This window comes from Mustela putorius, unplaced genomic scaffold (assembly GCF_011764305.1).
Source record: "Mustela putorius furo isolate JIRA1106 unplaced genomic scaffold, ASM1176430v1.1 tig00000145_pilon_pilon_pilon, whole genome shotgun sequence".
In the NCBI taxonomy this organism is placed as follows: Eukaryota; Metazoa; Chordata; class Mammalia; order Carnivora; family Mustelidae; genus Mustela; species Mustela putorius.
The window spans coordinates 27,398,770-27,415,779 of record NW_025421294.1 but is presented as its reverse complement, the minus strand read 5'-3'; the positions used below and the strand labels follow the sequence as shown (position 1 = coordinate 27,415,779).

The window sequence follows — 17,010 nt, the reverse complement described above, 5'->3', positions numbered from 1 at the left end:
GTGGATGAATTCAACCAGCATGAAGCAGAACCAAGCCCTCATCCGCGTGCACCGGCGGCCCCCATCCTCCCCGGCTCTTGCCCACCCTCCCTCGCCAAGGCAGCTTTCATGGTGGTTGTTTTTCCCTTGCATGAAATGAGAAATGCTGTTTGAATAACCGATGGTGAGGGAGGCTGGGCACACTCTGATACAGAAATAAAAACCTTTAGAAAGATGCAATTTGGGGGATATTGGAAACTGGAGAACGGAACATCAGTCTATAAAATTCAACACGGCCAATGAAGCTGGAGCAGCTGGTCAAGTGTTTTAGCGCGCACAGGGCCGGGGTTCGGCGGGCATGAGGCTGGGCAGGGTTTTCAGACCGGGAACATTTTTCCTGGGCTCATTTTGGCCTCATTTCCATAATGTGCCTCATGACTCCTGCAGCACCTCAGCGTGAGTGTCAGAAGCACAGCCATGAACGTGTCCGAAGCTACTTCTACTCAGAGGGGAAGCCCGACCTGCCAGAGCTTTGCCTTCTCCAGGACACCTTCCCCCCTGACCTCGACTTCTGCTGCCACAGCCCAGATAGGAGGATGGGAAAGCGGCCCTTCATGTGTCTGCAGGTGGCTTGGGGGGGGGGCTGTAGGGGGCCAATAGACCTGTGCTCCCTTGTGGAGAACTCCTTGACATCCCGGCCATCGCACCATGGGCTCGGGGCCCATTAGGGCAAGCCCGAGCCCTGCCCCTCCGCTCTGGGTGCCCAGGCCCTGGCAGTTCTGACGCGCCTCTCCATCACTGTTGTAGGCACTTGGTGGGTTCCATCCCTTCTTTTCCCCTCCCTGTCTTACCCCAAAGGTCTGCCTAGATTCTGCTCTCCAAGCCCCCCCCCCCAAAGGCAGGGGGTCTCTGGGTCTCTGGAGGTGGATATACACAGAACATGCCTCATTGAAATGTTGCTGTTGCTACCCGGTTGAGCCTCCTGCCTTCCTCTACTGCCTTTACACATCCAACCTGCAGATTCAGCACCCTGGCATGAGAAGATCCATCCCCAAAACCAAAAGCATAGGTGCAAGGAGGTATCTTCCTACCTTTAAGGAAACAGTCCTTGCTGTGGACAATGACGATATTCCTCTCCAGCAGGCAAGCAGCTCGGTGGAGCTCACAGTGATTCTCATAAAACCTCCCATCGGAGCCACACACGGGCATGTAGCTGGGCCTGCATGCCTCCAGGCACCGGCATTCGGGCTCCCCGGTCTCTCTGCTGAGCATGCACCTGCTACCGCGGCTGCAGAACTTCTTCCCACAGGAGGCTGGCAGCCCATCAGAAAGTCCTGTTGAATACACAAACACAGAGCGTCAGCTTCAAGCATTAGGGGAGGGTGGTCAAGGGCTTCCTTTGTGGTTCCATTTGCCAGTGAAGCCAAGGGCTTGGGGTTTGGGGTGCCCAAAAAAGTCTTTGCTCTACTAACAGGAGGTGGTCACAGGTGCCAAAAGCAGTGCCCAGCTGTACAGGGTTCAGGTTTTATGGTTGGCTCACACCAACCATCTCAGGCACACCCATCCTGGAAGGGAAGAGTAAACAGGGGACCACATGGAGGTAGCAAAGAGCCAATGGACCATGCCAAGCGAGAGGAGGATGGCTTGCCAAAAGGCAAGGCTTGAGCCATGGCGCCCGTAATTGCACTGATGGGAGGAGGAGTTCTGTACAGGGGCAGGATGGGAAGGGTAAGGATGCCAGGCATCATTCTAGGAGACACAGAGTGCCAAGCAGAGCAAGTGTGGTCAGATACGTGGGGCAGGAAATGGGGAAAAACAGCAGAGTCTAGGGAGTGTGGAGTAAGAAAGGAGAAAGTAATACTCAAATGTTCAGGATGGGGTCAGCCATGGCAGGGAGGCTTGAGCTTGACCTTTGTCTCTGGGTGAGAATGTGGTTCTCTAGGATACACACCACCAGCAGTGGGACCAGTAGCCTTTCTCTTCCGCCCAGCCCTAGCACAAAGCAGGAAGCCACAGCTGTGGCAGGAAGGCTGAGACCTGGGGAATGGCTGCTGCCATGCTGCTGGGTGTCCCCTGCATCCAACACATGTGTCCAGTGGTGTGAGGCAGTGGTGCCCAGAGTTCACACTCCCATGTGGGCAGGGTGGCCAGGAGAGCATCTTATTGCTGGAAGTGCCCACTTACACAAAAGGCCAAGCAAGCACCCCCACAAATGACATTCCATTCCACCAGAAGAGTTCAGAAAATGAGAGGTTTGCCATGCAGCATTAATGGCAGCAAACACAAGTTGAGAATAGGAAAAGGATATCAAAATACAAATAATTAAATCATGGATGCAGATTGTATGGCCACAGAAGTCTTTGCTTTTAAGTTTTAATTGTATCTTCTTCACAATTTTCAAGTGAGACAGAACGGCCCCAGTGGTCAACACTGAACATTTGGCCCCAGCTCTGATCCCATGGGATTAAAACATCTGGGGGAAAAACAACCTTCTTTTTCTTGTTTTCCATTAAGCCTGCTTTTCATCATTCTAGATTTAAAAGGAAAAAAATCAGTTATCGATAGATTAACTGCTTGATTCAATAATTCATTTAAATTCTTCCAGCCTTGGCAAGCTAAGAAATATTGACTTTTTCTTGAATCAAAATAAACTAGAAGGTCAAAATATCTCTGAGCAGTGTAGAAGTGCAGATCCTAAGCAGGCGTGGGAATCTTCTTTATCCACTTGGCTGATGTTTGCATGTCACAGTGGAGGCTTGGCGGCATTTATCGGCTCTGCACACATCTTCCTGTCAAGGTTGACAGGTGAAGGGGAGACAAGGGGTCCTGGCAGTGGGAGGCCCTGGGCTGGAGGGCCTCCACCCATGGTGTTGATGGCTGCTTTGCCACAGAGCGTGTTTGATTAGCATGACTCTCCTGGGTGCTGCAAAATGGGTTACCCTGGAAAGTGCTGGCGGTTACTAGAAGAAACTAATATAGCTCTAAAGATACCGGCTTTTGTTTCTTTCCCTGGACAGCCAGAACACAAAGCACTGCCGTTGTATCACTGTTTTAATAAACTTCCCGTGTGATGGCAAGGGCACCCACTCAGAGCCAAAGTTTCTGAGTGTCTGGCCTCTCAGTTCCTGCTTCAGGGTATTTGCCCTGCTCAGACTATGCTCACATTCCAGCTGACTCAGCTCCAAGCACTCACCCCTGGGGTCTAGCGCCTCTCTGGGGTGCTCACTGCCAGGGCGAGTCTGAGCCTCCCCCACGCTTGAATTCCCTTCCTGAGAAGGTCTACCTCGATGTCTGGATGAGGGAGACCCTGCAGGTATGGGGCTTTTGTCCTCACACAGCCTTGGACACTTTAGGAAACACAGTAGTTTTAAAAGCTGACCTCCTCAGCTCTGACTTGGTGTCACTGGTCAAACCTCAGGTTACAAGTAGAGATGAGGAGGGTAGTGGGAACACCATACCCCAATGGGGGAACCTTTTTAAGGGAGACATCTCCCCTTGTCTCCTCTAGCAGAGGGCAGAGGGAAACTGGAAGGATGGAGGCACAAAGGGGAGACAAAGGTCCATGGAGGGAGCCTTGTGGGGTAAAGGAGACTGGAATCTGGAGCGGCAGAGTAGGAAGAGACTTCAGAGCCCACCTAAACCAGCCTAGGCAGTTAGAGCCAAGCCAGTTCGCAGTGGATGGCAAGGCAGAATGTGGGGGCAGAATCCCTGCCATCTGACCCTTTCTCCTCTCAAACACCACACACTCTGATTGCAGTGAGGTCGTCCGAAGACTAGCACTGGACACCAGGTCTCCAGTGCCCTTGTATGAGTAGGTCACAGGTGTGACTGAGGCCTCCCCCATAGGTTGTACACCGAGGAGTCAGTGTTAAGAAAACACTCCAGCCAACCTGTGCTCACAGATATTGCCAAGAACACTCAGGTTCTCCTGACATGGAAATGGGTTGTTGGCAAATATTTGATCTTAATTATTTGCAATTAAGACAAAAGTAGCTGAACAGCCATGCATCTGTTTTTCCCAGTCTTTGGCCAGCAGGCCTGGTGATGAGCTGGGAACGCCGTGCACAGGGGTGGGCCTGGAATCCCATCCTTGGCCGTAGAGATGCGGACCAAGCTGTGGGTTCCTTGCAAAAACAAGCCCCTTGTCACTACTTCCTCCTTGTTACTAAAACAGAATGAATTCTCCAGTCCTAGCAGGACGGTGATAAAACAGTAATGGGAAAGGTAACCAAGTGAGACCGCCAGCAACTGCCTACAGTATTTATGAGGACGATCATGATGCATGAAAAAGATATAATATGCTTAATTTATAGTCATAAAGAAAGTCATTTACCCAGGTTAGAAACTGATCATCTTACCAAATAAGCGGATTTTTGACACTAATTAAATTTACTGAACACAGTCAGAAATGGGAATTGTTACGTGAAAGTTATGGCAGCAGAGAAACACATCCATCTGTACCAGTTGGTGCTAGAGATCCCCTCTGTGACTCAGATCAGGGTTCTTGATGTGAACTCATAGACCTCGGCTACCATTGTCTCCCAGACAAGGGGAAGTGGCCCAGCTTAGTAACAGTGGAAGCTGAGCCCGTGGGACCCTGTCAAGGGATCAGAGGAGGTGGGACTTTTCCGTCCCCCATTGCAGGGGGCCTGTTTTCTCATCACTGACCATACCACATGGCAGTTTCCAAACTCTGACTCAGTCTCAGTAACCGGTGCTTTGCCACAAAGTACAGCAGGGAGTGCTTCTCTCTCGGGGATGGTGCCAAGCAGTGCATGAGGGAAAACATGATGGTTTTCTACTGTGGGATGCTAACTCCCTTCTCATGATGCCACCTCGGGAGGTCCCTACTCCTCGTTCAGCAAAGGACTAGGGTTGAAATGCTTACTACCGCATTCCACCTCACCACGAAGCCACACTGAGGTGACGGCTTGGCTCTGAGCAGGCCAAAAAGAGTGCGCTATGGCCGCAGAAAGCATGGACAGCACCAAATCTCAGGCACCCCATGTCGACAGCCTCACTGCCACCTGCCTTGAGCCCTAGGCTGGCATGATGGCGGTCTCTGGCGCCGGTGGCTGGAAGGTTCCCATATAGCAACTAAGTGCCCACCCATTGGCAGATACAGAGAGATTCAGTGCTTCTTTTCTGAGCAAAAATACCTACTCACGGAGCTACAGCACACAACCTGGGTCATGGTTGGGTTTTTTAAGGACCCAGGACTGAGGACTTGCCGCTGGGAGCCCCCTGTGCATACCATATAAGTGCCTTTTCCGTAGCTGCAGATCCTGAGTTTGTGCCAGAGCCTGCAGAGATGCAGCTCCCTGGCCCGCACCGTGCACAGGTGGAAACAGTGGGGTCCTTCCCCCACACAGCCAGGGCACAGTCCTGGAGCACCTCCTCTGTGCCAGACCCGACACTGGGTGCTAGGGACACAAGGCACGCCAGGATATAGTGCTCAGGGCAGGACACTGTATGTAGGGAGACACACAGGAACAAGAACACAAACAAGAAACCACTGTGGGTTGTAGTCAACGCACAGGAAACAGACTAGTTGCTGTCATGAGCCAACTCTCTTGGAGTCAGAGAAGCCTTGCTGAGGTGAGAGATTTGACGTGAGACCTGAGAGAGAGGGGGCAGAGACCTGGGCCTGGGAGGGGGACAGCCTGGGCTTCACAGGAAGCAGCCCACTCGCTCGCAAAGCCCTGCTCCAAGACAGCCTTGCCAGGCAGAGGCCGGCTGCCTGCTGCACCCTTGGGAAAGCAGGGTGCCTCTGGTTCTCTGGGGGTGTTTGTCAGCCCGAGTCCTGAACGTTGAGAGGAGGTGTAGTGGCCCTGAAGTTCAGCACACTGGCTCCATTCCTGGCAAAAGGGACTCACCCTCAAGCACTCCCACAGGCCAGAAGGCTCTAGGCACCCTGCAGGCTGCTGGTGGGGGAGGGAGAAGCCCCCCTGGGCTCTCAACACGAGCCACCATGGTAGGAATCGACATAGCCTATGGGCGCCCTGGGTGCTGGGGCTGCGCCAGCTCCACCTGTGCCTGGAGAATCTCATTCACATGGGGGGATGGGAAGAGGGTCTGCAGTTACCGCTAGGGAGATACGCATTTCCAGGACCCAGCCAGAGAGGGCAGTATATAAAGCAGCTACTGTTGACTCACGCATGCCCTGCCTCACACTTAGAACACGTGACTCTCATCTCCTTTTCCTTTAATCCTTACAACAGTCCCGTGAAGCTGATGCACGCATAGGCTGCAACCTGAATGTGTCTGTGGCACACGTACAGGCTCATTCTATAGATTAGGAAATACAGTCAAGAGGTAATTTGCCTGAGCTCAGATAATAAGTGGGTAGGAAGCAGCAGAGCCTAGATTTCAATCAGTCTCACCCAAATCCCTTAGACATGGGACATGGGACAATCTGCTCAGCTCATGGGACAATATGCTCCTGCCTCAAGGAACTCATGCTGGGAGGGCCCACGCCTCCACAGTTTGAGCTTCACCGACATCAGGATACCCCCAAACATCAGCACTCCTGGCCTGCAGGATCTCTGCAGCTCACACACTGAGTGCATGCAGCTCGGAGTCCCATGTGGCACTTTCTCTATGGGCCGGAGGTCTTCGGTGCTAGGGGAGGAAGCCCTGCTGGGGTCTCTGAGCATCACAGACCCAATCCCACTCCTTATCATGCATGGCCTCCGTGGCCGGGGTCCCCTCCCTCTAATGGGATGCCTCTCAGCATTAACACCTTTCTGACCTCCTTCTCTGGCTTTTATTCCCCCTGGAATTGTCTAGGTGACTGCTAGGCAGATGTGAATTCCTCTCAGTGACCCCAGAGTGGACCCTAAGCTGAGGCAACTGTGTGCTTCATTAAAGCAGAATTCTGACGAGCTCTGAAAGACATGACCAAATTTGCTAGGTCCAAACACTTAACAGAAATATCCAGTTACCCATTGCTGGAAGCTAAATGCACCTTGTCATGTGTATAACTCTGAGATTACAAACTTGGGTCCAACAAACTGGCTTCAAACACTAACCATTTGGAAAGAGCCCAAATGTCCATCAACAGATGAATAGATAAAGAAGATATAGGCATATATATCCCTAGACACACACACACACACACACACACACACACACACACAGGAACATTACTCAGCCACCAAAAAGAATGAAATCCATTTGCAACAATGTGGATGGAAAGTATTATGTTAAGCAAAATAAGTCAGTCGGAGAAAGACAAATGTTGTAAGACCTTATTCATATGTAGAATTTAAGAAACAAAATGGAGGAGCAGAGGGAAGGGAGGGAAAAATAAAACAAGATGAAATCACAGAGGCAGACCAACTATAAGTGACTCTCAACTCTAGTAAACAAATTAAGAATTGCTGGAGGGAAGAGTGTTGGGTGATGGGGTAACAGGGTGATGGGCATTAAGGAGGGCATATGATGTAAGGAGCACTGGGTGTTACAGGCAACTGATGAATTGTTAAATTCTATCCTGGAAACTAATAATAAAGTATATGTTAATTCAATTGAATTTAGATAAAAAATTAATTAAAAAAACAACAATGAACTGTCAAGTCAGAAATGCCTGGAACAAGATGAGGGAAGGAAGACCTTCAACCTTCAGCTGGCTCTTTCTGGCCAAGGAGTCTGGATCTAACAGACGGCTGGTTGCCACGCACGCCCGATGTCTCTGGCAGGACTTTTGGAGGGTCTATTTCCAGTTACAGATGAACACAATGCCAAAGCATACTTTCCAAAAGCTTAAAAGCGTGCCTCTCATGAGAATATAAAGTGAGGATGAGGTGAAGATTTATTTAGCTCATTAATGAGGGGACCCGCAGGAGAGAGAAGCTGGTTCAGGGGTACATGGGTGTTAGAGACAAGAGAGGGACTGAGCTGGCCAGGCGAGGCACATGTTGGTGAATGACATACAGGGCAAGAAGACACAACTTTGGGGGCTGTGTTCTCCACCAGGTGGAAGCTGTTTGCATCTTTCCTGGAAGCAAATCTATGAGTTAGTGGGTAACTGCATATAAGGGCCTTCAGTGAGTGGTGCACGGCAAGACACGCAGAGAGGCAACCTCTGGTCCAGATCGAAATGACCCTGGGTGAGCCCGTTAAACACTGCGCCAATATGACCTGAGAGGATGTGTTACCTGCCCTTTGGTCTTATTCCCAAGTTTTGGGTCTTTTCCCCAATACCACCAAGTGCCTGCAGTGATAGATGTCATTTGAAAATGCTGCCACAGAGTTTCACCTTTCCCCCCCTACCCTGAACATCTCCTGTTCTTGGAGCATCCAACCTCGCAGAGAGACCCCAGAAGGGAGGACACAAAGACCCCAACCACGGAGCTCAGCTTTGCTCACGTGGGAAGAGAATTGTCACGTGGGAGGGCACCTGATGGAGCAGAGCAAGAGTGAGCTGGGGTAGGCTTGCATCACCAGACACAGGGTTGAATGAAATGTCATCGCGGACCCAGCCCTGGGCTCCGACCCTACCAAGTCGCAGCCCTGCCAAGTCCCCTACCCCTTTCCCTCTGATTTAAGAATGAAGATAGCAATAGTTGACTGCGTGACTGGATTGTTTTGAGGACTAAATGACATAATTCATAGAGGCTGGCACATAGTAAGTGCTCAGTTTAGACCCTCAGTTAGTGATGGGTTCAACAGGACTGGAAACTATGAAGCCCTGTGCTTTTACTGACGTAAGTGGACACGAGTGTGGGCTGGTGACCATCGTCAGGAGGCCTGCCTTCATGAAAAGGTAAGCCTATTTATACTGAGTATATAAACTACATTGACTAGATTTAAAAGGCAGGCTTGAAATAGCAAGCTTCAAAATATCTCAAGGACACTCTTCCCTTCACCATTTTCCTTGTGCTGGGGATTGGCTTGACTCATGTAAACTCTGCCCAGTCTTCAAAGTGAGGGAGTCTGGCCTCCAAGGTGAGGGAACCCGATTCTCAGGGCCCAGGACTGAACTGCAGCTCAAACTCTGCAGGCTCCCCTCAATGCCTCAGGGCCTCCAACCTGCCAGGCAAGCCTGGAGCTCAAGTTCAAAGGCAGCAAGCGGCCTGGGCCCTGGTGCCTGCAGAGGTGTCAGACCCACTTACCAGGAGCAGGTCCTGGCGTCTCTTCCTTCTGGGAGCCCTTTGTGCTATCATGCCACCTTGCTCTCTACTTTGTGTGACAACGGTGAACTGGCCTGACTCACGATTTCTAGAGTTTTCTCCCTGAGGCTTCCCATAGGCATATTCCATCTATGATGGGCTCTCAGGCTGCTGGCCAGCAACTCAGCACTTCTCTCAGTGCAAGAACAGCAGGTCAGATAGAATAGCAGGTCCTGCAGCGGGACTCTGAGCAGCTGGAATTCACAGTCACTGAGCGCTTTGGGAGGGGGATGGGGTGTCTCTTTGGTTTCAGGGCGATGGCCAGGTTCTAATTCTTATGTTCAGAGTGTGGCTTTGGGCTTGGCATGGAGTGGCTGCAGGAAATGCCAGAGGGAAAAAGACTGGATCTGATTAAGAGACTGTAGACACCCAAAACTGCTGGCTAGAGATCTGAGTCATTGGAGGTTGGAGATTTTAAGGAAGGTGATACGGTGACACAGTGAGTAGTGGGCAGAGTAAATGGTATGGAAAACTTAGGGTGAGAGTTTGAGACCTGGGTTCTATTACAGCAAGTCTCTTTCCTGTGTGAGCCTCCTCAAGCTTCCTGAACAGGAGCATGAAGGGCTTCTGTAGAGATCCGGTGAGACGTGAAAAACAGCCTCGTGCCTGTGAACTTGGTGTACAAAAACTCATGTCCTAACTTGAATGTCTCTGGCTATAATAAAAGTACAAGACTCTCTTCTTTCTCTTTGCCTCTGTCTGCCCTATCCAGCTGTCTCAATTGGCTTGTAAAGGGTTATTTCAGAGACCTTCTAAAAAAGAAAAGCTGCATAAAAATGTGAAACACAATAGGATTTTTGCCCTTGGGAGAGTTTCTTTTGCAAAATGGTTTTGTTTTAGAGCGCTTCCTCCAAATATATTCCTGTCCCCAAGCTCCTGTTCGTTGCCTAAAGCCTCCTTAGCTTGCATCTGTCTTATTCTCTGTCACCAGACCCCTCATTTTTCCTCCCAGTACCAAGCTCTCCTGTCCCCTTCTCTGGCTCCTTGGGGCTCCCTGCATCTTCGAGCTGAGGGGGCCAGATGTTGCCACTCTTGATGGGTCTCCACTCTCTTGCTGATACCTCATTACATGGGTTCTTTCCTGCCTCTCCACCAACTAATGATTCAAGGCCATGACACCACAGGCTGCTTCCAATTATTTCAAGGATTATCGTGCAGACACGCAGCATGAGGCACTCTCCATGCATGAGGCACTGTGGTGCTCCCCCACATTTATACTCCAGACTTACGAGCGCGGAGGGAGCGCTACTTTCTTCTAGGGCCCTTTACCAGCTGCATAAGAGCCGCCCTCAGGTCGACACTTGGCCTTGTAGATCACTTAGCACAGATGTGTCTCACAACTAGAGAGAATAACATGCTCGTCTTCTTGATTATTCTGCTATTTATTTTTTTAAAAATGGAGCTCAATTAAAATATCTAATATTAGCACAGAAAAATTTACTATTTTCCAGTCAGGAGGGTGTTAGTTTCTCTTCTCAAAGATCTGTCCTTTGCTCTCAATGGGATTAGCAGCCATAATATCAAAACAAAGCTTAGTAACTGGATCAAAAAGAATATCTTTTCTTCTCTTGTCAGCTCCCACCATCAGGCTTGTCTGAGCCAAGCAGCTGCTGAGGCCTCTGACAGGTGGGCACAGAGGCTCATGGGAAGCTGGCTTGCCTGCCTAAATGAGTAGACTGTCTGCTGTATCCCTGAGTCTGGGAGAGCACATGTTGACCAGAGAGTAGGAGGCTTCCTCTAGCTCTCCACAGGAGCCCTACAAGCTGTCTACTCCCATACGGAGACCCCCCAGGGTTGGTCAACTCCATCTCAGGCTCTGTCGATGAGACCGGCAACGGTCTTTAAGGTCCTTCACTGTGTGAACTTGAGACCCAGTGAAAGGCGGTGGGAGATAACCATTTACAGGAGGGGGCTCAGATGAATGACCAAAACTGGAACAGCCAGAGGAAAAGGATGACAATTTAACCGAGACAATGTGGTACTGGAACGCCAGGAGATCCGAGCACAGCACAAAGAAGGGTTTTCAAAAGAACCATGATTTTTGAGCCAAAAAGAAAATCAGAAGAATTTAAGGACAGAATGGTCACTATGGAGACTCAAATTACTGGCCTCCATGATCAAGTACAGGACATATCTCAAAGCCCAGAGCAAAAATAGAACTAAAAAGGAGGCACCTGGGTGGCTCAGTCAGTTAAGTGTCTGACTCTTGATTTTGGCTCAGGTGTCCCTGTCTGGCTAAGGAAAAAGAAATAGAGGAAAACTTAAACATGGTACCTTAAATGGCCAACCACTGTTCCAGTTAAAATTAGGAGCCAGATAGGGACACCTGTCATGACCATTTTTATTCAAAAAGGAAGTATAAAAAGATAAGAAAATGAAATAATCAGTAAAAATTTAGAAAAGGCAACTGACAACTCTATCTTTTTGCTGACCATGTATCTGTATACTTACAAAACAGAGACTCCAGGGACAATATTAAATTGCAAGAGAGTTATGATGAGGTGGTTGAATAGATGATAAATATGCCAAAATTAATCATTCTTCTCTTCATTAGCAATAAATAATTAGAACTGGTAAAGGGAAAAACTGACCACTCATAATAATGGTAAAAATCATAAAATATTTATGAATAAATTAAACAAGGAAGCCATAAGATCAATACAAAATGACCATAATATCTTATTGAAGGTCATAAAATAAGAATTGAACAAATGCAAAAGCATTTCTTATTCTTGGGTGGAAAGATATTACCATAAATTTACAAATTTAATGCAATCCTTTAGGAAGGGGATGAAATGATCTTAAGGAGTTCATTTGGAAGAGTAAGTGACCCCAGATAACCAAGGAAAATAAAAAAAGAAAAGGGAAGGGCTTTGTGCCTTTATCTCTGCTATCAGAATATCCAACCACAAAGCTGCTAGCGCTGTGATTGCGCCAGTGATACAGAGTGAGGAAGAGACAAATCAAGGACTGCAGATGCGGCAATAAAGTAGGAGAGGGGATCCAGAAATACATCCCAGTGTATATACATGAAAGTCTGGTGTATGACCAGAGTGACCACTGCCCTGGGGAAAGGAGAGGCACCTAACAAATGGTGCTGGGCAACCAGCTCTCCATCTGGAAAACTATCACACTGGAACCCTGTCTCACACCACATACAAGTCAAATTCAAATAACTGTAAATGGCTAAATTATTCTTATTAAATAATGACTGTAAAAGGATACTTCACGGACAGAGTAAAGACTGCAATGCAGAGAGCAATTATGTACTCATGGACCCATTTCGAGAAAAAGAACAGTGTTCTCTGTTCTGAGTTTCTCCACAGCCCCCTCATTTCTACTCAGAGGTAAACATTATCCTCAATTTTGTGTTTTTTCTTGCCTTGCTTTTGCTTTGTTGTTCGATCTTACTCTTTGTATTTCTATGCAATATCCTGCTTGTTCTAAATGTTTCTGAATTTTATTTTATGTAAGTGAATCACTCATACTGTATTTACTTATCTGAGACTTCATTCCTCTGTTCTGACACTGTGTGGCTTCATGCACCTCATACTGGAATTCATTCATTTTCTCTTACAGTGTCCACTGTATACCTATCTCATTACTCGAGATACTCGAGGTTGTTTATTGCCTTTTTCTATGTTTCTCTTTCGCTCTTTTGTTTCCTTATTTCACCTTACTTTTTTTCCCTTTGACTCAAATAAAAATTAAATACCCCTGTAGAAAGAACCATAGAACATATAAACTCCAAACACTCCTTTTGTGACCTAAATACATGACAAGAGACCTTAGCTCATTATTTCTCTTAATTTCTTTTTATACCTCACATTTTCTTAGTTATGTGTGTCTAAAATATCTAGTGTCTTCATTTTAAAGAATAATTAATGCTGTGTAATTAATTCTATGTTTAGCGATTTCCCCCCTCAGTTCAATAAACATTTTATTCCCCTGCTCTTGGACTTCTGTTGTTCTTGAGAGGTCAGCTGACAATGTTTTGTTCCCATGTGGGTAATTTTAGGATTTCTTTGGTTTTCTGCAGCTTCTCTCTGATGTAAGCAGGCACATTTCTCTGCATTTATTCTGCTTGTCATTCACTGGGTTTCCTGGAAGTGAGTATTCTTCTGTTTCATCAGTTTGTGAAAACTCAGACATCTCTCTTTAAATATTATCTCTGCTCCATGGCTTCTTTCTTGTTTCTTCTCTTCGGGGCATCTGATGAGACCTGTGTTGCAAGTTCTCTCTCCTCTGTCTCAATCTCTCCTCTATCTTGTTCACATTTCCCATGTGTAGTTTTCCGGTGCTGTACTGTGTGTAATTTTTCCAAATTCATCTTCCAGCTCCTGAATTTCCTCTTCGGCTTTTTCTAATCTACTCTTACCCTCTCCCACAGAGTCCTTAGCTTTGAAATTTTTATTTCTAGAGGTTTTATTTCATCTTTCACAGAGGTGGCTGGTTATTTGTATAGCCTCTTCACTTTTAATCCTACTTTCAATCTTTAAAAAATATTCAATAGACATATTTTATATGCTGTATCCTGTTGTTCTTCATGCTGATTACCATGTGCTGCCTTAACCCATGGGGTTTTGTTATTTTTTTTAATGAGCTCACATTTCCTGAAGGTTTCTCTGTAAGAGCTCCTGAGGCATGGTGTGAAGATAGGCTCGTCTTGATTGCGCTGGGTACCCAAGGACTCCCTTGTTCGGGGTTACACTAAATGTATGCTTGAGATTGTTTGGGTACTTTGCACTTGCACTGTAATTCCTTGTGAAGATCGGCACGTGACTATACATTATCAGGCACTTTGTCCTGCTCTGTCCCCTTGCTATCTCTCACCTTGTGCCGGGAATTGCTGCACACCTTCTTACAGTCACTTGGTATCTTTCTCATTTGCCCTTCTGCTGCAGATGCAATCCTTTGGCATCCCTCGCGTGTATGCAGGGTGAGAAACATTTTCCAAATACGTCCCCCTTGGAAGGCCCCTGGGATGTGTCCTAGGTACCCTGAACGATGTAAGGTGTGCAAATGAGAGCTCAAGGTCACCTATCTGGGCCGGGCTGTCCAGGGAAAGCCAGCTGCAGGGCTACTCGAGCTCTCTGCATTCCTAATTTCACTTGTCTTTTCAACCTCTAAGTCTTTCCTTACCAGTACATCAGTGCTTCAAAGGATTTAACAAATATTTATCTGCCATGTTGCCAGAGGCAAAAGTCAGATAACGAAGTTTTAAAAGAGAATGCAACAATTAAAAAACACTCAGAAATAAATACAAAGATATTCTGTTCAATGCACCATCAGTCTGTACTTGGGAGAGCAGGGAGAAGAGTTTCTGTGGCAGGAAAGGCTGAGGTTGCTGACACAGAGCCCATTGTAATTTTCCCAAGTCCACCTGCATGTTGAAAGCAAACTGAAACTTTCCCATCAGCAGGACCTCCAACAATAAGGAGAAGTCTATTGCTGGGGTGCCATGGAGAAAGAAAGAACACAGATATCAGCAATAAGCTGCATCCCTGTATTCTACATGGAAACCCCGAGTAGGAGTCTCTGAGTGGCAGTCATTTCGGCAACAGGCAGACGAGGCTAGTGACAGACATGCAGTCACTGACTGACCCCTTTTGGACCACTTCTGATAAAAGAAACAGACAAGACTAAGCTGACTGTGAATGACCTGAGTAAGCAACGCCTTGCTTCGGGAAGGCCCAGCACAGTGTGGGTCTCCAGCCTACAGGGCCACCTGATCACTAGTTGATATTGATCAGAACAAGTCTGGTTTTGACCGGTCCTGCCCTGCTGAGGCAGTAGCCTTGCAAAGTGTGGCTCAGTTCCCACTGACGTATATTTACCTAAAGCCTGTGTAGACATCATTCCATAATAAGTACCAGCTCAATGTTAGTTATAGGGACAGAATTAAACAGCATTAGAAGTTGAAATATTCTTCTAAACAGGTCATATGAACAAAGACAAAATTATCTTTCATTCATGACAAAAAACATTACTTTTCATCTCAACTTTAAACATGCTTTAATGACTTGTCATTTTTCATTCCAAGGACAGCAAATTCTAATGATACAAAAATTTGTGGTTCACAGAAAGGCAACAGAGTACCATGGTTATCGAGTTGGGGTCAGGCCCTCAAAAGGCAGGTTACAGAGGAATTGTGGCTGAGTTGGTTCTGGTAGGTATATCAGCTGGGTGGTGGCAAGGGTGGGACTAGGGTCCAAACAGGGAGATGGCTGAGGGAGACAGCAGTCTGATAGGGGTCCAAAGATTAACTTATATATATGGAGACTTAGCAATGAAGGTAATGGGAGTTAGGTTTTTCACTGAAGAAGAGGGTTGCAAAAATGGGAAAAAGGAAAGCTAGAAAGAACCCTATATGGATGGACTGACACGGGAGGTATTGATGTGATGGATCATGGCTTTCAGGATGAATATGGACATAAAGACATTTCCTATGTCTCTTCTCTGAGAGTTTCTGGGAGCAGCAAAACCCCAGTAGTAAGGAGCACTTTTAACTCTCATTTCTAAATGCAGTTCACCACTAAAGGGAAACAAGTCTCTTTCGTTTGTGCCAGGAAACAGGCAGGAAATGTCTAAGAGGAGCTCTGAGTATCTTTTTGTGCCAGAACGTAGGGAAGCACTTAAAAAATCATGGGCATATCAAAAAACACGGAAGACAGTTCAAAGCAACTCTCACTGACCAAACCTATAACCTTCTGAGGCTGAAATTAAATGATAGAAATGGATAATATTCTGTTGAATAAAGAGAAATTCACACACTCAACCTGATTTTTAAAAAGTAAGCAAATGGGGAAAAGAGAAAATTCTTTCTTATAGAATTTCAATTAATAAATGTAGAAGAAATGATAAAATGAGGAAGTTTTCATTCAGGCCAAAAGAAGCCAATAAATGCTGAAACTCATGGGTGAAAGGGGAGTAACAGGATATTTACAGTTTAAAATATCTCATGACTACACATTTATTATTTTCAAAGGAAAAACAGAGCAACTCTACAGTGGAGAAAGCTGTGAGTTATTACCTCATTTGAGTGATCCGAGTTAACATTAGCAGTGATGGGACAAGTTGTCATTGGTTCCTACTTGATGGGACACAGGGGAAGAACTCAGCAGACCTTCAGTTATATTCCTGCCTCAAACTCATACCTTCAGTGTCCTCATGAGGAAACATCAGTCAAAATCTAATTGAGGGACATCATTAAAATGACTGGTCTATAATCTTTAAAAACACTAAAGACGTTTAAAATGTTAAAAATGTTTAAAAACATTAAAGATGTGCAGGGCAAGGAAGGCCTGAAGACTGTTGTGAATTGAGGCAAACAGGCTGAGGACAGATAACCATCAAGTATCATGAGCAATCTGGTTTGAATTCCCTTACTGGGAAAAACCACGATTAGGATAGTGCACAAAATGTGAATGGGCTCTTTGGGTGAAGGATATATGAGAATTCTTTGTACTATTCCTGTACTTTTCTAGTAACATGCAAAATGTTGGGGGAAAAATAGGACATCTCAAATTTCATACACAGAATTCTACTTTTGTCTTGGATAGAGAAGTTTGCAGAAGATGGTTTTCCCCATTATAACCACCAGGAAACACCAGATGATCTAAAATTCTTAAGTTTTATTGAAGTCATGGGACAGCAGAGAAGGAACATATGTTTAAGTGAATGAAATTGAAGAAGAATGTGTCTTTAATAAAACCGAAATACACAAAATCTGAAATAAAGGATTTACCAAGTAGAGTTTATTAAGGATAAGCTGACTGGACACAGCGGGAAATGGGATGAATGAATGAAGACAAGGCAATAATAGAAAAAGCCTAGACTGAAGTACGGAGTCAAAAAT

The 17,010-nt window shown here is 46.6% G+C and overlaps 1 protein-coding gene across 1 annotated transcript in view; it reads right to left on the bottom strand.

Annotated features, from left to right (window-relative positions):
* FSTL4 (follistatin like 4) overlaps positions 1-17,010 on the bottom strand; it is a 408,238-nt gene that overhangs the window by 212,047 nt on the left and 179,181 nt on the right. Inside the window, exon 4 of the mRNA XM_045075507.1 lies at positions 1,071-1,313. Within this exon, the coding sequence (XP_044931442.1) occupies positions 1,071-1,313 (243 nt within the window). The remainder of the gene's footprint in view (positions 1-1,070; positions 1,314-17,010) is intronic.